Genomic DNA, 23,979 nt, shown 5'->3' with positions numbered 1-23,979 from the left:
CTCAAGCTGTGTTTAGATTGGTGTCTTCCAAACCTCATCATAACCCCTTCAAAGCATGGAGAACGTCAGCCATCATCAAATCTGTAAATACTAAACATAGATTTTACAAACAATATCTTCTTCGTCCAACACCATATCTGTCCATATCTGGTTATACTGACACACTATATATTTTATAACCCTATATTTATAATTAGCACTCTAGTACCGCCTGCAAATATTTGTTCTACTGCACCTTATTGTAAATACTTAGCCAGTCATATCCCTCATGTATTTTATCCCGCATAGTATAACTCACCTCATATTTACCTGATTGCACTGTACCTACTGCTCAGTATTCGTTTAATCTAATTAATCATGCTCAATTGAAAAACTATAGAAACAAATTAAATCATATTATTAGAGGAGCTAGACAACATTATTGCAACAAAGAGCTTACTAAACATAAAAATGACATGTCGTGGAAAACAATGAACTGTATCCTCAATAAAAACAAAAAAAGCAAGAAACTATCTAAAGAATTCAAGGCTAAAGGAGGGCTCATTTCTGACCCTCAAGAAACAATTTCAAGACATTTATCTCAGAAGTTGGTCCTACTCGGGCCTCAAAGATCTCACATAGTAACCATAATCCCCTTGAATTCATGAATTCTCCTATCCTAGATCATATGAATTTCTCAGATGTTTCTATAGACGAGGTTCGGAAGACTTGTCTTGTCTTTTCATTTGTGTACAGTAATCTTATTTTTTCCACGTTTGAAATAAACGAAACGAAACGAAACTTCTTAAACAGTAAAGATCTCCATAAGAGACCAATCATTGCAATATAAGAAATAAAAAAATAATAAAATCTAACTTCTATATCGAACTAAAAAAATCTAACTTCAACGCAGGTGCTTGACTACAAATATAACGTCTTAAAAAAGGAAGGGCACCATTCTTTTTCATTACAAACTATTTTTGTTGCTGTTTTGGTAAATATATCAATTTTATAATTTTTTAAATGTCGATATTCGAAGCAAACATGCAACATACGGTTTATTCATTTATTTGTTACAACACATACTGCAGGCAGTCCTGGGTGACGTCATCGCTGGGCTGAACTCCAATTGGCTTACCTGAGAGGTAATCGAAGCGCGTTCCGCGTTCGCCTCTTGGACGACGACTCGCAACTTTGACCGAATACCCTGCTTGACGAAAATCGAAAACCACCTTGATGTTTAGAATGAATTTACTTGCATTTGTTTTGGCTGTGCAAATATACAGCGTGACGCCTGGTAAGTAGGACTTTTCGGTTTCTTATCCTAAAGATTGACGCTCTTGATTTGGAAGTGACGCAGTCATTATTGTTTATTGCTTTCGTTTTCGCCACTCGTCTGTTGCGTCGGCATTTTAAGTTCTTTCACCTGAACGCCCGTTTTGTCACAGTCATACGGGAATACATTGCTATTATTATAACTGTAATAAAGTTGGAGTACTTAAAAATGGCACAAATCAAAGTGATGTGCCCCAGCATAAATATGCAATCGATGAAATATGGAAAAGCCTACGCACAAGAATGAAATGTTGTACAGGGGAGTGTTTGCAATTAATAATTAACATTTCACAGTCATGGCAATAAAATCGTGTCTAATATTTCAGAAAAAAACATTGTATAGCCTCCTTGCATTATTATTTCGATAAGAGTCATCATGTCTCCGTAAATTATATAAGGCAGTTCTTTTGTTCAGACAAGTGACATTTATTTAGATGTTACCTGCTGACAGTTTCGACTGTGAGGAAGATGGGAGACACAATCAAAACTGTCAGCAGGTAACATCTAAAAGTGTTTCACTTGTCTGAACAAAAGGATTGCCTCATATTATTAGTGGATTTTTTGTGTGCAAATTAAGGAGAATGGCAAAAGTTATGTCATTAGATTTCTTTCATCAGTGGATGTCAGTCACTGCTGAGGGGCATCGAATATCTCGCTTAGGGCGTCACACTGAAATCGAACATATTAACAACTGAAAGAAAAAAAACATAGGCAGGTTGTCAAATTCAAGTTTGACAAGTTTGTGCAGAAGAACGCGTTTCCAGAAACATGACATTTCCAATTTCAAGTGCTGCAAAGTTCCATCTGCAGGCAGATCATTGAAAATATGAAGATTGATTTGATCATGTGTGTCATTTTTGTGTTTGTCTTCCAGTCATTCACACGCTCAATTATTTCCTGACGGGCTCTCAAGTTGCAAAGCTACCAGAGTACTGGGAGGCCGCGTATGTTGACGGCGTTCAGATTCTGCACTTTGACAGCAACCACAGGAAAGGAAAAGCGAAACAAGACTGGGTAGACAAAATCACAGAAGATGATCCGCACTACTGGGAGAGAGAGACGGCGGGCAGTATTCAGGCTGAGCAGGTCTTCAAAGTCGGCATTGAAATCCTTAATAAGCGCTTCAACCAAACTGGAGGTTTGTTTACGTCCAACCTTCTGCTCGTCAAATGACACTTTTTTTTGTCACTGCTGGCTTCTCTCTGATCATCGTCCTCGCTGAATCTTGTGCGCCATCCTTTCAGGTGTTCACATGTTTCAGGTAATGAGTGGCTGTGAATGGAATGATGAGACTGGGGAGGTTGATGGTTGGATGCACTACAGTTATGATGGAGAAGACTTCATATCATTTGAGCTGAAGACGATGAGCTGGATCGCAGCACATCAGCAAGCTTTCATCACCAAACTCAAGTGGGACCAATTCGACAAGGACAATCAAGTCAAGAAGAATTACTTCACTGAGGTGTGTCCTTTATATTTGAAGAAGCACGTGAGCAACGGGAGGGACTTCCTGACCAGAACCGGTACATTGTCCTCTCACGCCTTCTCTGCGTCTTTCAAGCAATGTTCATCTTTGACTTTCTTTCAAGTTGTTTCTTTTCCTCCATGCACATCCTCTACTCTTCTCTCCATCTTTGCGCGCAGAGCTTCCCAGGGTGTCTCTCCTGCAGAAGACGCCTTCCTCTCCAATCACCTGCCACGCCACGGGTTTCTACCCCAGGACGTCGGACCTCTTTTGGAGGAAGGACGGCGAGCAGATCCACGAGGACGTGGCGATGGGGGAGACCCTCCCCAACCACGACGGAACCTTCCAGACCACGGCCGACCTGAAAGTGGAGCTGACGCCCGCCGCGGAGGGCCGCTACGAATGCGTGTTCAAACTGGATGGCGTCCGGGAGGAGATGGTCACCAAGCTGTACGCCAAAAGCATCCTGAGCAACGTGCGCATCCAGGGTGAGCCACGCGTCGGACACGGCTCGGTGTCACGCCGACAGTCTTTCACGTGTCTCGTTTCCTTGTGAAGAAGAGGAAGACAGGAAGAAGGCGGTGGCCATCGCTGTCCCGCTGGTGGTCCTGGCTCTGGTGGCGGTGGCGGTGGGGGTGTTCCTGGCCAAGCGTCCCAAAAGCCAACAAGGTGAACGACGACACAAATGTTTGCTCCGTTTGTGGCGATTCCTAATCTCCTCTCGCTTCTCTTCCATTTCAGCCAATTACGCTCCAGCTTGTAAGTGAGACGTTTTGCTCATCCTGTTTTGAAAAAATGCCAATACCTTGAATGTATTTTCTTTTATGCTCCCTCAGGCAACGCCTCATCTTCTGAGCCGGACTGAATGAACCCCACTAAGGTTGAAGGGATGTCTTCTTTTCTTGGGTGCCATGCTTGATTGAATCATCACATTCCAACTTTATGAAATATTTACATTATATTTATATTTTTTTATATTCGCTGGTGGGAGCGCAACCGGACCCCCTGCAGTTTGCCTACCGCCCTGGTGTTGGGTAGGACAATGTAGTGATTTATTTACCGCACAGAACACCGCTTCGCCCGGGAGGATCACGTTCTTCGATTTCTCCAGCGCTTTTAACACCTTCCAGCCGTCACCGCTCAGGGTGAAGATGGGTGTGGACCAGCGCCTGCCTGGCTGCACGGACGACAGACTTCCTCACCGGCAGGCCGCAGTATGTGAGGTTACATCGCTGTGAGTCTGACGTGGTGCGCTGCAGCACAGGTGTCCCCCAGGGTACGGTGCTCTCTCCTTTCCTTTTCGCCCTTTACACTTTGGACTTTACCCACATCCAGAAGTTCTCCGACGACACAGCCACTGTTGGATATGTTTCGAAGGGGAACGATCTGGAATACAGGACGGTCATCAAGGACTTTGCCAGCTGGTGTGAGCACAACCAGCTTCAGCTGGACGCCAGCAAGACAAAGGAGATGATTGTGAGTTTCAGGAGGACAGCACCCCACTTCACTACAAATCCCTGGGTGTTGGCCTTAACAACAGACTGGACTGGACTGATCACACCCACGCCCCTGTACAAGAAGGGCCAGAGTCGCCTCCACCTGCTGAGGAGACTGAGGTCCTTGCAGGGCTCTCCTCAGGACCTTCTATGACTCTGTCTGTGGTGGCCTCAGCCAAATATGCGCAAATGAAAAAATGCTTTAAAAAGGCGGGGCTTATTGTCTTGAAACGGATTAAATTTTTTCCATTATTTGTAATAGGAAAAATAGATTCGGAATTCGACCGATTGGCTTCTCGAACCGCCTTCTGGAACGGATTGTGGTCACAAACCAAGGTTTGACTGTATTTTTGCTATTCTTGTTAAAATCACACTTACATGTGAACTGGAATAGATGATAATAAATTATATTTATAACGCACTTTACATTCGGAGGAATCTCAAAGTGCTACATGGCAAGAAAAAACAAGAAAACAAAGCAAGGACAAGTGTAAAACAACTGGACGACGTTTTGGATGTACTGAAGGCTCTGGAGGCTCTTGCTAGGGATCCCGATGAGGAGAGCGTTACAATAGTCTAACCTTGAGGAGATAAAGGCGTGGACAAGTTTCTCAGCATCCGTCAGGGTAAGTGTGAGGCGGAGTTTGGAAATATTCCTGGGGTGGAAGAAGGAGGTTTTGCAGATGTGTTTTATGCGTGACTCTAGGTTGAGTTGAGGGTCCACTTTCACACCCAGGTTGGTGACAGTGGCTGAGAGGGGGCTAGTGTGACCGGCGAATGAGATGCTTGTTAATGGGCAGATATGGATCTGACGGGGAGTGCCAATTAACATGGCTTGGGTTTTGTCAGTGTTGACTTGCAGGAAGCTGAGATTCATCCACGCCTTTATCTCCTCCAGACGCAGGGAGAGGATGGATGAGGGAGATGGAGGAGGCTGGGTTGTGGAGGGCGGAGAGGTCGAGTTTGAGGTATAGCTGGGTGTCGTCCGCATAACAATGATATAAAATGCCGAACTTCCTGATTATTTTGCCGAGGGGTAGCATGTCGAGAGTGAAGAGGGTAGGACCGAGTACAGATCCCTGGGGGACACCGGAGGTGACAGTGTGAGTGTCGGAGTTTTTCCCTCCCAGGGAAACGTACTCGGTTCGGTTCGAGAGGTAGGACTGAAGCCAGGTTAGAGCAGTGCCAGAGAATCCAGTGGAGTGAAGTTGGTTAAGGAGGATATTGTGGTGGACAGTGTCAAATGCAGCGGACAGATCCGACAGAATGAGGAGTGACGGGGAGCCATGAGAAGGTCGTTGGTGACCCTAACAAGGGCTGTTTCGGTGCTGTGGCCAGAGCGAAAACCCGATTAAAATTTCTCAGCAATGTTATTGCGGGGGAGATGAGTGTGAAGTTGGGCAGCTACCACTTTTTCCAGAACCTTGGAGAGGGACGGGAGGTTAGATATCGGTCTGTAGTTGGCAAGGTTGTCCGGGTCAAGTGAGGGTTTTTGGAGCAGGCGGGTAATGATGGCTGTCTTCAATGCAGGGGGTACAGAGCCAGACTGGAGTGAGAGGTTGATGACATTGGTTATTAGGGTACTCATGGCTGAGGTTTGTTCTTTAATGAGAGCTGTGGGAAAAGGGTCCAGGGCACATGTGGAGGGTTTCATCTTTTTGATGATGTCCTCTACCTCCGACTGAAAGATAGGGGAGAAGCAGCGGAGAGGCTGGACTGTCCCGGGTGGAAGGAAGGGGGGTGGAGGGGCCAGAAGAGGAGAGGAGCTGGGTGCTGATGTTGTCAACCTTAGCGGTAAAGAAGGTCATGAAGTTATCGCCCAGTTGACTTCATCAGACGCAGCTCACTGGTGTACCAGGGGGCTGAGCGTGAAAAAGTTTTGTTTTTTGGGGGGGGCGTGGATACCTAAAAGTTTGGCCAAAGAGTTATTGTAATGGTCCACTGCCTTGCTGACTGATGGAAAGCTTGCAGAGGAGGAGGAGAGAAGCTGGAGGTCCTTTGCTATAGTGTCTTGGTTGATGTTTTTGAAATTTCTGAATGAGATTTGCCGCTTGGGTTTGGAGTGGGGGCGTGGGAAAGGCAGTTCCATTTGAATACGTTTGTGGTCAGACACACCGACCTCGTGAACTTGTCGGTTGCTTGTAGGGTCCAGGCGACCGTGAGCCGACCGCGCCGGCCTCACCAACACCGTCCTCTCCTTCCTCGCCAGCTCCGCCTGACAGGGCCTCTCCGCTCAACTTAAGGCCCGTTGCGGTCCCGGCAACTGCGCCCCGACCGCTCCAGCCTGCACACTAAAACTAAATGCTAAAAACTAAACTTTAATGATGGCTAACAAATAAATAAATAAATACAAACACTAAAACGAAACTAATTTTGGTGGAGAAGCGGCGAACAAACAGCGCCAGCGTCCTCTCCCCAGATTACTTCCTCCAAATGTTCAAATAATAACACATAGTGAAAGCCAAATTGAGCAAATTGGCTATTTAAAAAGTGTGTGTCAAACTGGTAGCCCTTTGCCTTCATCAGTACCAAGGAAGTAGCTCTCGGTTTAAGAAAGGTTGGTGACCCCTGCTCTACAACATGCGTGGCACCTGATACAATTTTGTTTCGTCTCTGCTAGCGGCACTTGTCTTTGTCCTTGTTTCTTATTTAACCTTTTTTGAAATTTTGGCACTCGTTTGCGCTGCTGTAACAAGTAAATTTCCCCGCTGTGGGATGAATAAAGTTCTATCATCATCATTTAGAAATGTTTCTTATTTCAAATTGAAATGCAGCTGGTGCACTTTGTTTAAAACGGGCTGTATGCATAGTTTTGAGTCAATTCTAATTGTATTTACTTCACTAGTTCTTCCACACACCGCTGGAGGGAGCCAACATACCACAAGTAATAGCCGCATCACAGTTTGCTTTGTTTAATTGCTTTTTGCTAAGCGAGCTACTGATCAATTTGATATATATTGTACCTCGAGAATGTCGACTGCGGGGCATTTACAGTACAAAGACAAAATCGTGCGGCGTAAACTCGGCGCTATTTTCTGGGTCATCTCGCTGCTTTTCAGACTCGCAAAATTCAACTCGCTACGTTCATTTTAGTATTTCTAAAGTGCTAATTATGATTGTTCTCACTTTGGGCTGTAACAAGACTGATTCAATGTATTTATTCTTATCACTTGATTCTGAGGGCTTTTGCTTGATCAGTTTGAGCTGAAAGTATCAATAAATAAAGACCATTTGAATCTCAAAACATCTAGTTATTAAGTTATTATTGATGATGGATTTCATGAGAAGGGAGGACAGTTCACAGCAGTACTGCAAATCATATTCTAGTCAATAGAGGGCGCTACAAGACCGATACAAGGTCCTATAGCGCCACAACAGCTGGGGCAAAACTTACCCTCGTCATCCAAAACGAAATTCGAAAGACCGCAAATTGTTTACAAAAGCTTTGCCACAGCGATCGTTTAAGTTAAGAGTGCTAGTGCCGTTAAGTGAACTTCATGTACCATATCAGCTAGCTTTATAGTAGACGGGAATATATGGCTATAACTGTTGGAATTTTAAGTTCATCAATTTGGAAAATTAAAAAAATGACACAAATCAAAGTGGGGCACACAAGCATAAATATGCAAACGATGAAATATTGAAAAGCCATCGTACATTAATGAAATGTCATACAGGAGCGTATGTAATTAATAATTAACATTTCACGATAATGGAAACAAAATTGTATCTAATCTTTCCAAGAAAATCATTATATAGCCTCCTGAATATTATATAAATAATAAATACTCGAGTTGTTCGAATTGTTTTATTTTTATTAATTTATTTTTGGCAAATTAAAAAGTGAGAACAGAGGAGGCAATCAGTGATTTTTAACAAAACTGGCCATAGTTGAATCTTTCACCCAGCGCTCCGCTATTCCACATGCAATATGGCGGCAAAGTTCACCTACGTTCAGCAATCAAATTGGGTTTATGGATATTTTAAAAGATAAAAGCCCTCGACGGTCACGTGATTTCACGGAAAGCCAAACTTTAATTTACGTTGGAGTTACGCAGCCCACCAAGGGGCGGCGCTGTTTCAATAAGTGGTTTATTTATAGATAGATAGATAGATAGATAGATAGATAGATAGATAGATAGATAGATAGATAGATAGATAGATAGATAGATAGATAGATAGATAGATAGATAGATAGATAGATAGATAGATTTTTTTAAGACGCGCGCACACGCACATGGTCCATGCACACAAGAGTGTACCACGACTCAGCCATCCCCACGCCCAGTTTATTAACATACTGAATGACGTCATTGCCAGGCTGAACTCCGATTGGCTTAAGAGGGATGTAGAGGAAACGCGTCCTGCGATTCTCAGTTTTTCCGCGTCGCAACTATGACTGAATACCCTGCTTGACGAAAATCGAAAAACAACTTGATGTTTAGAATGAATTTACTTTCATTCTTTGTTTTGGCTGTGCAAATAGCCAAAAGCGTGACGCCTGGTAAGTTGGACTTTTCGGTTTCTTATCCGAAAGATTGACGCTCTTGATTTGGAAGTGACGCAGTCATTATTGTTTATTGCTTTCGTTTTCGCCACTCGTCTGTTGCGTCGTTATTTTAAGCTCTTTCACCTGAACGCCCGTTTTGTCACAGTCATACGGGAATACATTGCTATTATTATAAATGTAATAAAGTTGGAAAACTTGAAAATGGCACAAATCAAAGTGTTGTGCCCCAGCATAATAATGCAATCGATGAAATATGGAAAAGCCGAGGCACAAGAATGAAATGTTGTACAGTTGAGTCTTTGCAATTAATAATTAACATTTCACAGTCATGGCAATAAAATCGTGTCTAATCTTTCAGAAAAAAACATTGTATAGCCTCCTTACATTGTTATTTCGATAAGAGTCATCATGTCTCCGTAAATTATATAAGGCAGTTCTTTTGTTCACACAAGTGACATTTTTTTAGATGTTACCTGCTGACAGTTTCGACTGCGAGGAAGACTGGAGACGCAATCGAAACTGTCAGCAGGTAACATCTAAAAGTGTTTCACTTGTCTGAACAAAAGGATTGCCTCATATTATTAGTGGATTTTTTGTGTGCAAATTAAGGAGAATGGCAAAAGTTACATCATGGCGGCTCGGTGGCGCACTGGGTAGCACGTCCGCCTCACAGCTAGGAGGGTGCGGGTTCGATTCCACCTCCGGCCCTCCCTGTGTGGAGTTTGCATGTTCTCCCCGGGCCCGCGTGGGTTTTCTCCGGGCACTCCGGTTTCCTCCCACATTCCAAAAACATGCTTGGTAGGCCGATTGAAGACTCCAAATTGTCCCTACGTGTGAGTGTGAGTGCGATTGGTTGTCTGTCTGTGTGTGCCCTGCGATTGGCTGGCAACCAGTTCAGGGTGTCCCCCGCCTACTGCCCGATGACGGCTGGGATAGGCTCCAGCACGCCCGCGGCCCCCGTGGGGACTAAGCGGTTCAGAAAATGGATGGATGGATGGCAAAAGTTACATCATTCGATTTCTTTCATCAGCGGATGTCAGTCACTGCTGAGGGGCATCGAATATCTCGCTTAGGGTGTCACACTGAAATCGAACATATTAACAACCGAAAGAAAAAAAACATAGGCAGGTTGTCAAATTCAAGTTTGACAAGTTTGTGCGGAAGAACGCGTTTCCAGAAACATGACATTTCCAATTTCAAGTGCTGCAAAGTTCCATCTGCAGGCAGAATCATTGAAAATATGAAGATGGATTTGATCATGTGTGTCATTTTTGTGTTTGTCTTCCAGTCATTCACACGCTCAGTTATTTCAAGACGGGCTCTCAAGTTGCAAAGCTACCAGAGTACTGGAACGCCGCGTATGTTGACGGCGTTCAGATTACGCACTTTGACAGCAACCACAGGAAAGCAAAAGCGAAACAAGACTGGGTGGACAAAATCACAGAAGATGATCCACACTTCTGGGAGAGAGAGACGGCGGGCAGTATTGGAAATGCGCAGTACTTCAAAGTCGGCATTGAAATCCTTAATAAGCGCTTCAACCAAACTGGAGGTTTGTTTACGTCCAACCTTCTGCTCGTCAAATGACACTTTTTTTGTCACTGCTGGCTTCTCTCTGATCATCGTCCTCGCTGAATCTTGTGCGCCATCCTTTCAGGTGTTCACATGCTTCAGACGATGGTAGGCTGTGAATGGAATGATGAGACTGGGGAGGTTGATGGTTGGTGGCACTTCAGTTACGATGGAGAAGACTTCATATCATTTGAGCTGAAGACGATGAGCTGGATCGCAGCACATCCGCAAGCTTTCATCACCAAACTCAAGTGGGACCAAGACGACGGGTTAAATCAATACAATAAGAATTACGTCACTGAGGAGTGTCCTTTTGATTTGAAGAAGCACATGAGCAACGGGAGGGACTTCCTGACCAGAACCGGTACATTGTCCTCTCACGCCTTCTCTGCGTCTTTCGAGCTCACACACAATGTCCATCTTTGACGCTCTTTCAAGTTGTTTCTTTTCCTCCATGCACATCCTCCACTCTTCTCTCCATCTTTGCGCGCAGAGCTTCCCAGGGTGTCTCTCCTGCAGAAGACGCCTTCCTCTCCAATCACCTGCCACGCCACGGGTTTCTACCCCAGGACGTCGGACCTCTTTTGGAGGAAGGACGGCGAGCAGATCCACGAGGACGTGGAGATGGGGGAGACCCTCCCCAACCACGACGGAACCTTCCAGACCACGGCCGACCTGAAAGTGGAGCTGACGCCCGCCGCGGAGGGCCGCTACGAATGCGTGTTCAAACTGGATGGCGTTCGGGAGGAGATGGTCACCAAGCTGTACGCCAAAAGCATCCTGAGCAACGTGCGCATCCAGGGTGAGCCAGGCGTCGGACACGGCTCGGCGTCACGCCCACAGTCGTTCACGTGTCTCGTTTCCTTGTGAAGAAGAGGAAGACAGGAAGAAGGCTGTGGCCATCGCTGTCCCGCTGGTGGTCCTGGCTTTGGTGGCGGTGGCGGTGGGGGTGTTCCTGGCCAAGCGTCCCAAAAGCCAACAAGGTGAACAACGACACAAATGTTTGCTCCGTTTGTGGCGAATCCTAATCTCCTCTCGCTTCTCTTCCATTTCAGCCAATTACTCTCCAGCTTGTAAGTGAGACGTTTTCCGCTTGCTGTTTTGAAAAAATGCCAATGCCTTGAACGTATTTTCTTTTATGCTCCCTCAGCCAGCACCTCATCTTCTGAGAAGGATTGAATGAACCCCACTAAGGTTGAAGGGATGTCTTCTTTTTTCGGGTGCCACGCTTGATTGAATCATCACATTCCAACTGTATGAAATACTTGGAAATGTTTCTTATTTCAAATTGAAGTGCGACGGTTTTATAAGTGCGGTGAATTCTAATTGTATTTACTTCACTAGTTCTTCCAAATACCGCTAGAGGGAGCCAATATGCCACAAGTGATGTCCGCATCACGCGTTGCTTTTTTTTTAAGTGCTTTTTTGTAAAGCGAGCTACTGATCTATTTGATACAAGTTTGAGTATCATTATAAAAATGTTTGAAATGAGGTTTCTGGTCACTGTATTGGATATATAATTTAGCAAGGATAAGCAAGAAATTTATGATAAAGAACACGTCTTTTTTCTGTTGTCTTCTAAAAAAAACATACAAAACACATTCCTATTTACAAAAAAGTCCATGTGGAGTTTATTTTTGATATTTTTATTTTATTTTTTATGTGTATTTTGATCAATAGACAATTCAACTTTAGCAAGTAAACGCATATTTACATACTTCAGAAGCAACAAGTTGAAGAAAATCTTATAGTTCCTGCCCCCTTCCACATAATAATAAAATAAAACAAGATAATAAGTGCAAAACTTCATCATGTACAAACCAAACACCTCACGAGAAAATATATACAAAACCAGACAAGAAATAACTCAATTCATAAATATAAAGCGAAATGTCGACACTTACGGCTGTCCATATAATCTTCTTGTTCTGTCGTTATAGATTTTTTTCAATTGGAATATATTTATACAATACTTTATCTCATTGAAAAAAGAAGGCACGAATAGAAATCGATGGAACTGAAATTGAAAGGGTGCAGGAAAACAAATTTCTTGGGGTTATAATAGATGACAGGCTGAGTCAAACTATGGAGCAGTCTAAGTGAGGAACTCAAGCAAAGTCCAAATATCCACAAGTTTAAAAAAAATTTCAAAAATATGTTGTTTAGCGGGTACAAGGACTAAAAATGGCAGATGGCTACATAAAAGCAAAAATAAAACAGAATAATAAATTGAAAGTGTCAATCAATCAATCAATCAATCAAGCCTTTTGCTTTTTAAACCCACATACAGCTCCACAGTGACTTAAATATGGCACTTTAAAGTGTTGTTGATTGTATTTTATTTGTATTCATTTCCCCCCTCTTATGTTTGAAATATGTTCGGAATAAAGACTCATCATCAACAGTTACGCATTCAAATAAATCATCGATTGTGATACGTTCAACTGCTCTGCAGTTCAAGTCACGGCCAACAAACAGCCCCCCCCCCCCCCCTCCCTTCTTGTAATTGCCTGCTACACCGCTAAAAACAACTAGCACGTCCCAAACATGGGTCCGAAGAAGGCACCAGCGGCTCCCCTCTCTTCGGTGGAGGAGGTCGATGATATTAAAAAGGCGTTGGACTTCCTCACTGAAGAAGTCTCTGCTGTCAGGCTGGAGCAGAAAGCTCTCCTTAAGCTGGTTGAGGAGCTTAAAGCTCTCCGCATCCAGAATGAGGAAAAGGAAAAGAGAATCACCTTCCTGGAAAGCAGGGTTGCCGACCTGGAGCAGTACACCAGAATTAACGATGTGACCATCAACATCAGAGCCCGGTCATACGCCCGGCCATTGGCCGCTGGCGAGGGAGGTGAGCCCGGCGATCTGGATGTTAGCTCCACGGATCGACAGGTGGCTACTTTCCTGCAGTCCAAGGGGATACAGCTGGACTGCGACAACATCGAAGCTCGCCACCCTCTGCCCAAGAGGACCCCCGGGGACAAATCCGCTGTCATCATGCGGTTTGAGATTGCACTATTAAAACAAGGAAGAAAGTTGAGAGGAGCCGACATCAATGAGCACCTGACCAAGCGCGACGCTGATATCGCCAAAAAAAGCACGCTAGCTACCTGAAGAAGCAGAAAAAATTTCAACACACCTGGACTACAAATTGTAAAATATTTATCAAGCTCAATGGATCACCGGAGGGAGCAAAAGTGCTGATGGTAAGAAGTACCGAGGAGCTGGACCGATACCAATGATCATCATGCAGGACTGTAAGGTAAACGCCACTCACAACCATAACCCACACCGAAAGAAGTCAAGCATGTACACTTGAAGACAACAGGAACATAACTCCGAGGATTAATGAACACGACAATCATTTCAATACACTGACCACAGTTCACTGGATATGGAACATGATATAGACCCGGATAACAACCTCTTCAACTCAACTAATTGACTCAGTGGAGGAAATGACTAACGCAATAGACCTAAAACAATATACAGCTGGGATATTCATAGATCTAAGAAAGGCATTTGATGCAATAAATCATGAAATATTCTTCAATAAATTACGTCGCTATGCCGTCAGGGGGAAACCATTAGAGTGGATCAAGAGCTGTTGATGTTTGGACTTTACCTGTGGCGTCCCTCAGGGGTCAGTGTTGGGCCCTAAACTTTGTATGTTATATATAAATGATAGATGCAAGGCGTCACATATTTTGAAGATGGTTTTGTTTGCTGATGACATAAATATTTTTTGTTCTGGTAGTGATTTACACACCTTAACAAGACTAATAAATAATGAATTAAGCAAATTAAAGGTATGGTTGGACAGCAATAAATTATCCTTAAAGTCCCAGAGACATCTTTTTTTCTTCTTCTTCCAATTAGAATGGAATTTGATAGAATGTATAAAGAGAACAAATTTGCCGCATTGGAAATTAAAAATGGACATCGATTACTAAGAATAAAGCTAAAATGAAATGCCAGTTTATCGATCGGGTTCCGCACGCAGCCACACGGGTGGCGCCATGACTGTGACGTCACAAATTGTGCATCCGGATCTCAACAAACCCAAACAACATGGCGGATGATAGCGACAGCTCCGTCTCTAGCGGCAATATTAGCATCATTTTATCCGATTCAGAAACCTCTTTTGACGCAGAAACATTAAAGTTACTGTACTTTACATATAATGTTTCAAGGAAATAGACAAAATAAATACCGGTGAAATAGTATTGGAAAACAAATTGCAAATATTAATAATAAAAGTCCATAACATTATGTAACATTAGTACCTTGAGTCTTGGTTTTGGTTTTTTTCCTGATGTTGGCTTGTACTTTTCTATTTACAAGTTTGGGTGTGTCTGTCTGGCTCACCTGTAATATATACAATGCATCACATTAATATCTGTAAAGTAGATTGCATATAAGTATTAACAAAACATTTGCACATAAATGATAAATATAGATATATTCTTATGCTATATGTTTAGTATAGTAATTTCTTTGTTATCTAACAATTATACATAATCTTGAGAAAACATCAGAAATTCCATACCTTAAACAGATCAATCTTAAACAGAATGCAACATATTTCAATTACATGTGCTTCATTGATTTTATACATTTATTCTTGTTGGAATGAGCCTTTACAAGACAGTTATTTTTTGATAATATTTTGGGCTGGAGAAGGTATTTTTCCAAGGGTAAAATTCCCCATTTGCAATAAGTGATTTATTTTACCCTTGTAGTACAAAATGTTGTACTTGTGTGGGTATTATAAGGTACCTAGGTCTCATAAATGGTTTTATAGCAGCCCGGCTGGGGGTGGGATGGAGGCAGGCAGGTGGGTTGTGCAGGCATGTCAAACCGCTACCGCTATCCATTAAAAATTAAAACAAACCAAAATTGCAAAAAATTCAACAAAGGCAAAGCTCTCAAATCATATCTTTAACACTGCGCCTTTGAAAGATTTCACTGATAAAGGTGCATTATAAATGCTGTATTATTTTATAAGGGGGGGATTAGAAAATTTGAAGCAATTTCTGGGAATTTCTGTCTATTAAAATCCTGTCTCCAAGGACCATATCCAGTCTAAATTCCCAACTCTGGGAACTGAGAAGGATGTCTAAAAAATTCACAATATTCATTTATTAATTATTTCCTGATGAGTGATGTCTGCAAAATATTTATTTATTTACTAGTATTATTCTTGGTACAGAGGCCTGACTTAAATTAGGCGAGGTCACGGTCATTGGTCTTGAAAAAATTGTTGGGACACAATCCTTTTTGAGCACTAGCTTGCACCGTGTACTTATGCCAAGTTTGTCTTATTTAGTCAAAGAAAAGAACAACATGTACTTTAAGTGCGGGGTAGTGCAATCGTCCACTTAGAGCACCCAACCTTTTTTTCATCCACCTCACACCTTTTCATTGAAAAAAAAAAAAATCTCGAGGCACACTATCACAATTCAAAAGAATCAATATGACAGGTTTACTGTTTTAGACTAGTGCCATAAATATTGTAATAAAAATCAACATGACCGGATTTTGTGTTTTAGACTAGCTCCATAAATATTGCCACAATAAAATCAAAGTCACCGCACCAAGGTAGTTAAAGCGTCGCTATTATCAAAAGCATCCGGCAGCACAGATCTAAACTGAATGTGTGCCGACGCACCACAACATGAAATCTCGCCAATTAGCCACGCATGTGCCATTAGGAAGTGGCTGACCAGGTCATGTGACCAGTGGTTTGGCTCTCCTGATCTGTAATTGATATTAGACAATTTCCCACGGCACAGCTGAACATCTCTCACGGCACACCAATGTGGTTGGGAAATACTAACTTAGAGAAGTTGACATTCAAAAGTTGTGGTGCGTAGTTTCATCCTCAAATTTCACCCAAAACCCCAACATGACATTTTTGTAAGAGTGTAGTAATCCCCCCCAAATACTTTAAGTAACAACCAAAAATTTATATATTAAAGCTTGGTGTACAATGTACACTGTACGTAATACCAGTGAGGCATATGCAGATATGATTTTGTCCACTTGGGGTCGCCATTCTCACGCTTAACAGTAGGATTGTGTCTGTGCTTGAATGCGTTTTCGGACTTTATTTCTACACGCTTTCAGCTGATCATAGCGAACATCTGTTGGGTTTTTTTCTCCCCTCTCTTAGGAGCTCCTGACTCTGGAAGCTTCGAATTCCGCCCTGGAAAAGGAAATCAAAGCGTTAAAAAAAGAGATCCGTCACTACAACAGCGCCCTGGAGCGCCACCGGTCCTTTTGTGTCCTCCGAGGTTCTGTGCAGGTGGACGCCCTCCAGACTTCCACGTCTGTCACCTCCAAAGCGGAGCTTGGTGAAAACCCTCATCCAATGCCCTCATTTGATTTAGTCCCTTCCTCCCTGTTTACACACGCTCCTCATTCGCTGTTTAGCAATGACGCCCACATAGAATTGCCCTCGTCCACCTTCTCCACGCTTCAGCCCGAAGACATCCTCTCAGTCACATCTGAAATGTTTCCCATTGAAGATCCAGGAGCGCCGCCGCTCGACCCGCATAAATACGAGAACGCTTTAATATCGGCGCAAACCAGCGGCGATGGGACCTCAAAGCCGAGTCAGATAACGCTCGAGTCCCTGCCGTGTTCGATTCCCGTTGCGCCCAACGCTCCAGATGGATTTTTCCCTTTAAACACACCTTTGGTGGAGCTGTACCCGGAAGAGCTGTCGCTGTCTAACTTCCTGGAGGAAAATGATTGGATTCTGAGTGCGGACAATAATCCCACCACTCTTTAAGGTAAAAAAAAAAAAAAAAGGGCGTGGTGGTCTTTTTTTTGGCCCAAGTACCCGTGGAAACTACAGGATTATGACACGGGGCCTCTTTACTTTCACTTGTGTTCACTTGTGTTATTTTCTTTTTTCAGGGGGGGGGACACATTCTATGTTCATTTGCATATTTATTTATTTAATCTCAATGAGTAACACTGGCTGTCAACTGATCCACTGATTTCACAGTTATTTTTGGGTGCAACTACAGGATTATGACACGGGGCCTCTTTACTTTCACTTGTGTTCACTTGTGTTATTTTCTTTTTTCAGGGGGGGGGGACACATTCTATGTTCATTTGCATATTTATTTATTTAATCTCAATGAGTAACACTGGCTGTCAACTGATCCACTGATTTCACAGTTATTTTTGGGTGCAACTACAGGATTATGACACGGGGCCTCTTTACTTTCACTTGTGTTCACTTGTGTTATTTTCTTTTTTCAGGGGGGGGGGACACATTCTATGTTCATTTGCATATTTATTTAATCTCAATGAGTAACACTGGCTGTCAACTGATCCACTGATTTCACAGTTATTTTTGGGTGCAATTTTCGCAAAGCAGCTATCGTGACTGAACTAACTAAGTGAAGAGTAATAAAAATGGCTTGATTAGAAATAATAGATTTCTGATGCTTCCATTTTTAAAGGTAAGAGATAAGTGAGGATTTTCAAACTAGTTTCTGAGTAGGGTTTTACAGTAGGCTTAAGGTTTCAGACTACAATTAGGGTTTCAAAGTAGGGTTTTAAAATGGGGTTATGGTTTCAAATTAGATTTTCGAACTCGGGTTGGAGTTTTAAATTCAGGCTTTCAAAGTAGCGTTTTAACTTACATTTAGAGTTTAAAATTGGGGTTTTCATTAGATTTATTTATTTTGTGGTAGAGGTCTTTTTGAAATATGCTGGGAACAATAAAAAAAAGTCATTGGCATTTCATTGCTTTAGAGATTTTTATTGTATGTGGTCAATGAATTCGGTAGCGCCCTCCAGTTTGAGACGCAGACTGACGCCATCTTGTGGTCACAAGTGGTTCTGTCATAGGACGTACGTATATTGTACATCATTACAAAACGTAATTTTTTGTAACTAACAAAAAGCTGTTCTGTACATGGTCGTTTTTTCAATCAAAAAACAGGAACAAGGTGATGTTTTTGTCATTTGTGATGTCATGATGACTTTGCTTTGAGGATTTGTCCCTGAACTAAGAACTGAACAAGTTCGTTAAGTATGGTTTCAAACTAGGGTTAGGGTTTTCAACTAGGGTTTCTAACTAAGGTTACGGTTTTAAACTAGGGTTTCAAACTAGATTTAGGTTTTCAAAGTAGGGTTTCATACGAGGAACAGGGTTTCAAAGTAAGGTTTAAAGCTAGGGTTTAAAACTAGGGTTAGGGTTTTAAAGTAGGGTTTAAAACTATGTTTAGGGTTTCAAAGTAGGTTTTAAAACTAGGATTAGGGTTTCAAAGTAGGGCTTCATATTAGGGTTTGGGTTTCAAATTAGGGTTTCATACTAGGGTCAGGGTTTCAAAGTAGGGTTTAAAGTTAGTTTGAACCTTAGTTTGAAACCTAGTTTGAAACCCTGGTTTAAAACCTTAACCCGAGTTTGAAACATTACTTTGAAACTCTAACCTTGTCAATTTTTAACAAATACATACATGTTTTACTTTTATTAATTTATTTTTGGCAAATTAAAAAGTGAGAACAGAGTAGGCAATCAGTGATTTGTAACAAAACTGGCCAGAGTTGAATCTTTCACGCAGCGCTCCACTATTCCACATGCAATATGGCGGCAAAGTTGACCAAAGTTCAGCAATCAAGCTGGGTTTATAGATATTTTCAATGATAAAAGCCCTCGACGGTCACGTGATTTCACGGAAAGCCAAACTTTAATTTACGTTGTAGTTACGCAGCCCACCAGGGGGCGGCGCTGTTTCAACTAGTGGTTTATTTATATATATCCATCCATCCATCCATCCATTTTCTGAACCGCTTAGTATATTTATATATAAATAAACCACCAGTTTATTTATAAATAAACCACTGGGCGTGGGGATGGCTGAGTGTCTTGGTACAATATATATATATATATATATATATATATATATATATATATATATATATATATATATATATATATATATATATATATATATATATATATATATATATATATATATATATATTCAAGACGCGCACACACGCACACAAGACAGTCGAGTGTACCAAGACACTCAGCCATCCCCACGCCCAGTTTATTAACATACTGAGTGACGTCATTGTCAGGCTGAACTCCGATTGGCTTAAGAGGGATGTAATGGAAACGCGTCCTGCGCTTCGCTGTTGTTCCGCGTTCGCCTCTCGGACGAAGAGTCGGAACTTTGACCGAATACCCTGCTTAACGGAAATCGAAAAACAACTTGATGTTTAGAATGAATTTACTTTCATTCTTTGTTTTGGCTGTGCAAATATACAGCGTGACGCCTGGTAAGTTGGACTTTTCGGTTTCTTATCCGAAAGATTGACGCTCTTGATTTGGAAGTGACGCAGTCATTATTGTTTATTGCTTTCGTTTTCGCCACTCGTCTGTTGCGTCGTTATTTTAAGCTCTTTCACCTGAACGCCCGTTTTGTCACAGTCATACGGGAATACATTGCTATTATTATAAATGTAATAAAGTTGGAAAACTTTAAAATGGCACAAATCAAAGTGATGTGCCCCAGCATAAATATGCAATCGATGAAATATGGAAAAGCCTACGCACAAGAATGAAATGTTGTACAGGGGAGTCTTTGCAATTAATAATTAACATTTCACAGTCATGGCAATAAAATTGTGTCTAATATTTCAGAAAAAAACATTGTATAGCCTCCTAACATTATTATTTCGATAAGAGTGTCATGTCTCCGTAAATTATATAAGGCAGTTCTTTTGTTCAGACAAGTGACATTTTTTTAGATGTTACCTGCTGACAGTTTCGACTGCGAGGAAGACTGGAGACACAATCGAAACTGTCAGCAGGTAACATCTAAAAGTGTTTCACTTGTCTGAACAAAATGATTGCCTCATATTATTGGTGGATTTTTTGTGTGCAAATTAAGGAGAATGGCAAAAGTTATGTCAGATTTCTTTCAACAGTGGATGTCAGTCACTGCTGAGGGGCATCGAATATCTCGCTTGGGGCGTCACACTAAAATCGAACTTATTAACAACTGAAAGAAAAAAAACATAGGCAGGTTGTCAAATTCAAGTTTGACAAGTTTGTGCGGAAGAACGCGTTTCCAGAAACATGACATTTCCAATTTCAAGTGCTGCAAAGTTCCATCTGCAGGCAGAATCATTGAAAATATGAAGATTGATTTGATCATGTGTGTCATTTTTGTGTTTGTCTTCCAGTCATTCACACGCTCAATTATTTCGAGACGGGCTCTCAAGTTGCAAAGCTACCAGAGTACTGGGAGGCCGCGTATGTTGACGGCGTTCAGATTCTGCACTTTGACAGCAACCACAGGAAAGCAAAAGCGAAACAAGACTGGGTGGACAAAATCACAGAAGATGATCCGCACTACTGGGAGAGAGAGACGGCGGGCAGTATTCAAAATGAGCAGGTCTTCAAAGTCAACATTGAAATCGCTAAAAAGCTCTTCAACCAAACTGGAGGTTTGTTTACGTCCAACCTTCTGCTCGTCAAATGACACTTTTTTTGTCACTGCTGGCTTCTCTCTGATCATCGTCCTCGCTGAATCTTGTGCGCCATCCTTTCAGGTGTTCACATGTTTCAGAAGATGCATGGCTGTGAATGGACTGATGAGACTGGGGAGGTTGATGGTTGGGAGCACTACAGTTACGATGGAGAAGACTTCATATCATTTGAGCTGAAGACGATGAGCTGGATCGCAGCACATCCGCAAGCTTTCATCACCAAACTCAAGTGGGACCAATTGGAAGGGAGTAGTCAATACCGCAAGAATTACTTCACTGAGGAGTGTCCTTTTGATTTGAAGAAGCACGTGAGCAACGGGAGGGACTTCCTGACCAGAACCGGTACATTGTCCTCTCACGCCTTCTCTGCGTCTTTCAAGCAATGTCCATCTTTGACGCTCTTTCAAGTTGTTTCTTTTCCTCCATGCACATCCTCCACTCTTCTCTCCATCTTTGCGCGCAGAGCTTCCCAGGGTGTCGCTCCTGCAGAAGACGCCTTCCTCTCCAATCACCTGCCACGCCACGGGTTTCTACCCCAGGACGTCGGACCTCTTTTGGAGGAAGGACGGCGAGCAGATCCACGAGGACGTGGAGATGGGGGAGACGCTCCCCAACCACGACGGAACCTTCCAGACCACGGCCGACCTGAAAGTGGAGCTGACGCCCGCCGCGGAGGGCCGCTACGAATGCGTGTTCAAACTGGATGGCGTCCGGGAAGAGATGGTCACCAAGCTGTACGCCGAAAGCATCCTGAGCAACGTGCGCATCCAGGGTGAGCCACGCGTCGGACACGGCTCGGTGTCTCGCCGACAGTCTTTCACGTGTCTCGTTTCCTTGTGAAGAAGAGGAAGACAGGAAGAAGGCGGTGGCCATCGCTGTCCCGCTGGGGGTCCTGGCTCTGGTGGCGATGGCGGTGGCGGTGGGGGTGTTCCTGGCCAAGCGTCCCAAAAGCCAACAAGGTGAACGACGACACAAATATTTGCTCCGTTTGTGGCAATTACTAATCTCCTCTCGCTTCTCTTCCATTTCAGCCAATTACGCTCCAGCTTGTAAGTGAGAAGTTTTGCTCTTCCTGTTTTGAAAAAAAATGCCAATGCCTTGAACGTATTTTCTTTTATGCTCCCTCAGCCAGCACCTCATCTTCTGAGAAGGATTGAATGAACCCCACTAAGGTTGAAGGGATGTCTTCTTTTCTTGGGTGCCACGCTTGATTGAATCACATTACAACTGTATGAAATAGTTGGAAATGTTTCTTACTTCAAATTGAAGTGCGACGGTTTTATAAGTGCGGTGAATTCTAATTATATTTACTTCACTAGTTCTTCCAAATACCGCTAGAGGGAGGCAATATGCCACAAGTGATATCCGCATCACGCGTTGCTTTTTTTTAGGTGCTTTTTTTGTTAAGCGAGCCACTGAGTATCATTATAAAAATGTTTGAAATGAGGTTTCTGGTCACTGTATTGGATATATAATTTAGCAAGGATAAGCAAGAAATTTATGATAAAGAACACGTCTTTTTTCTGTTGTCTTCTAAAAAAAAACATACAAAACACATTCCTATTTACAGAAAAGTCCATGTGGAGTTTATTTTTGATATTTTTATTTTATTTTTTATGTGTATTTTGATCAATAGACAATTCAACTTTAGTAAGTAAACGCATATTTACATACTTGAGAAGGAACAAGTTGAAGAAAATCTTATCCGTCCTGCCCCCTTCCACATAATAATTAAATAAAACAAGATAATAAGTGCAAAATTTCATCAAGTACAAACCAAACACGAGAAAATATATACAAAACCAGACAAGAAATAACTCAATTCGTAAATATAAAGCGAAATGTCGACACTTATGGCTGTCCATATAATCTTCATTTATGTCGTTATAGATTTTTTTCAATTGGAATATATTTATACAATACTTGATCTCATTGAAAAAAGAAGGCATGAATAGAAATCGATGGAAATGAAATTGATGAGATGTGACTTCAAGGTTCTTCTACTAACCTATAAAGCACTGCATGGCTTAGCGCCTTCATATCTCGTCGACCTAGTCGTTCCTTATGTTCCGTCTCGTAACCTTCGTTCGCAAAACGCTAGTCTTTTAGTTATACCGAGGGCCAAGAAAATGTCTGCAGGGTCTAGAGCATTCTCTATTCGGGCTCCAGAGCTTTGGAATGCCCTACCAATGGATATTAGAACTACTACCTCAGTAGAAACATTTAAGACACGTTTAAAGACACATTTCTATGAGATGGCCTTTAACTAACTTGTGATGGCCGATTTGGCCGGAGTTTGTTCTGTTCTCTCTGCCCACCTCCTCCCCGGCTGGGGAGGGGGTTAGGTGGCTCGAAAGCGGATAGCGGCTGGCTGGATTCTCGGGGACCAGTTCGGGATGGGGGAGCTGCGGCTCGGCCCCCTTGAGGACACTGCCAGGACAATCGAGGACACCTCCGACATCCTTTTTTTTTCATTTGATTTTCATATTATGTATTACTTGTGTACTCTCTGCATCCATTATAACCTGGTGATCCTGAAAGGGGGATCCTTCCATCTGTGGTCCCTTCTCAAGGTTTCTCATTTTCCCCTGGTAGGGGTTTTTTGAGTTTTTCCTTGCCCTTTTGGGAGCTTATGATCAGGGGATGCTTTGAGAATAATTGTCAATTTTGGCTATGTGAAGCCCTTTGAGACTGTTTGTGATTTAGGGCTATACAAATAAACTTGACTTGACTTGACTTGAAAGGGTGCAGGAAAACAAATTTCTTGGGGTTATAATAGATGACAGGCTGAGTCGCTGAGTCAAACTATGGAGCAGTGTAAGTGAGGAACTCAAGCAAAGTCCAAATATCCACCAATTTAAAAGATGTTCAAAAATATGTTTTTTAGCGGGTACAAGGACTAAAAATGCCAAATGGCTACATAAAAGTAAAAATAAAACAGAATATTGAATTGAAAGTGTGTAGATTTATACGTTGAATCATTAGTTTATCGGATAAACTGAGAAAGGGGTAGGAATCTAAAAAGGTATGTGTTAGATAAATTGTATATATATGTTATCATGCGTTCCCTAATGAGTACATATTAATAAAGTTATTGCGCAGAA

At 42.3% G+C, this 23,979-nt stretch overlaps 2 protein-coding genes across 6 annotated transcripts in view; both read left to right on the top strand.

Annotated features, from left to right (window-relative positions):
* The window catches only part of LOC125976517 (BOLA class I histocompatibility antigen, alpha chain BL3-6-like), a 12,774-nt gene extending 8,009 nt beyond the window's left edge, over window positions 1-4,765 (top strand). Inside the window, exons 3-7 of the mRNA XM_068651208.1 lie at window positions 2,559-2,837; window positions 2,959-3,267; window positions 3,338-3,448; window positions 3,521-3,538; window positions 3,616-4,765. Of these exons, the coding sequence (XP_068507309.1) occupies window positions 2,559-2,837; window positions 2,959-3,267; window positions 3,338-3,448; window positions 3,521-3,538; window positions 3,616-3,644 (746 nt within the window). The 3' untranslated portion in view covers window positions 3,645-4,765. The remainder of the gene's footprint in view (window positions 1-2,558; window positions 2,838-2,958; window positions 3,268-3,337; window positions 3,449-3,520; window positions 3,539-3,615) is intronic.
* LOC125976328 (H-2 class I histocompatibility antigen, alpha chain-like) lies at window positions 1,129-23,979 on the top strand. 5 transcript variants are annotated; one of them, XM_068651203.1, is made up of 7 exons: window positions 1,129-1,276; window positions 20,570-20,833; window positions 20,939-21,217; window positions 21,339-21,647; window positions 21,718-21,834; window positions 21,907-21,924; window positions 22,004-23,979. In XM_068651203.1, exons 1-7 carry the CDS (start codon window positions 1,216-1,218, stop codon window positions 22,030-22,032), a joined length of 1,077 nt encoding a protein of 358 aa, XP_068507304.1. In that variant the 5' UTR covers window positions 1,129-1,215; the 3' UTR covers window positions 22,033-23,979. The 5 variants fall into 5 exon arrangements, with proteins under 5 accessions (XP_068507304.1, XP_068507307.1, XP_068507305.1 ...); XM_068651206.1 differs by lacking the exons at window positions 1,129-1,276; window positions 20,570-20,833; window positions 20,939-21,217; ... (2 more) ...; window positions 21,907-21,924; window positions 22,004-23,979 and adding exons at window positions 8,621-8,779; window positions 10,074-10,337; window positions 10,443-10,721; ... (2 more) ...; window positions 11,413-11,430; window positions 11,508-11,848; XM_068651204.1 differs by lacking the exons at window positions 1,129-1,276; window positions 20,570-20,833; window positions 20,939-21,217; ... (2 more) ...; window positions 21,907-21,924; window positions 22,004-23,979 and adding exons at window positions 8,621-8,779; window positions 10,074-10,337; window positions 10,443-10,721; ... (2 more) ...; window positions 11,413-11,430; window positions 11,508-11,848.

The sequence above is a fragment of the Syngnathus scovelli genome, chromosome 1, assembly GCF_024217435.2.
Source record: "Syngnathus scovelli strain Florida chromosome 1, RoL_Ssco_1.2, whole genome shotgun sequence".
Taxonomy (NCBI): Eukaryota; Metazoa; Chordata; class Actinopteri; order Syngnathiformes; family Syngnathidae; genus Syngnathus; species Syngnathus scovelli.
This window is presented reverse-complemented; position numbering and strand designations above follow the sequence as displayed.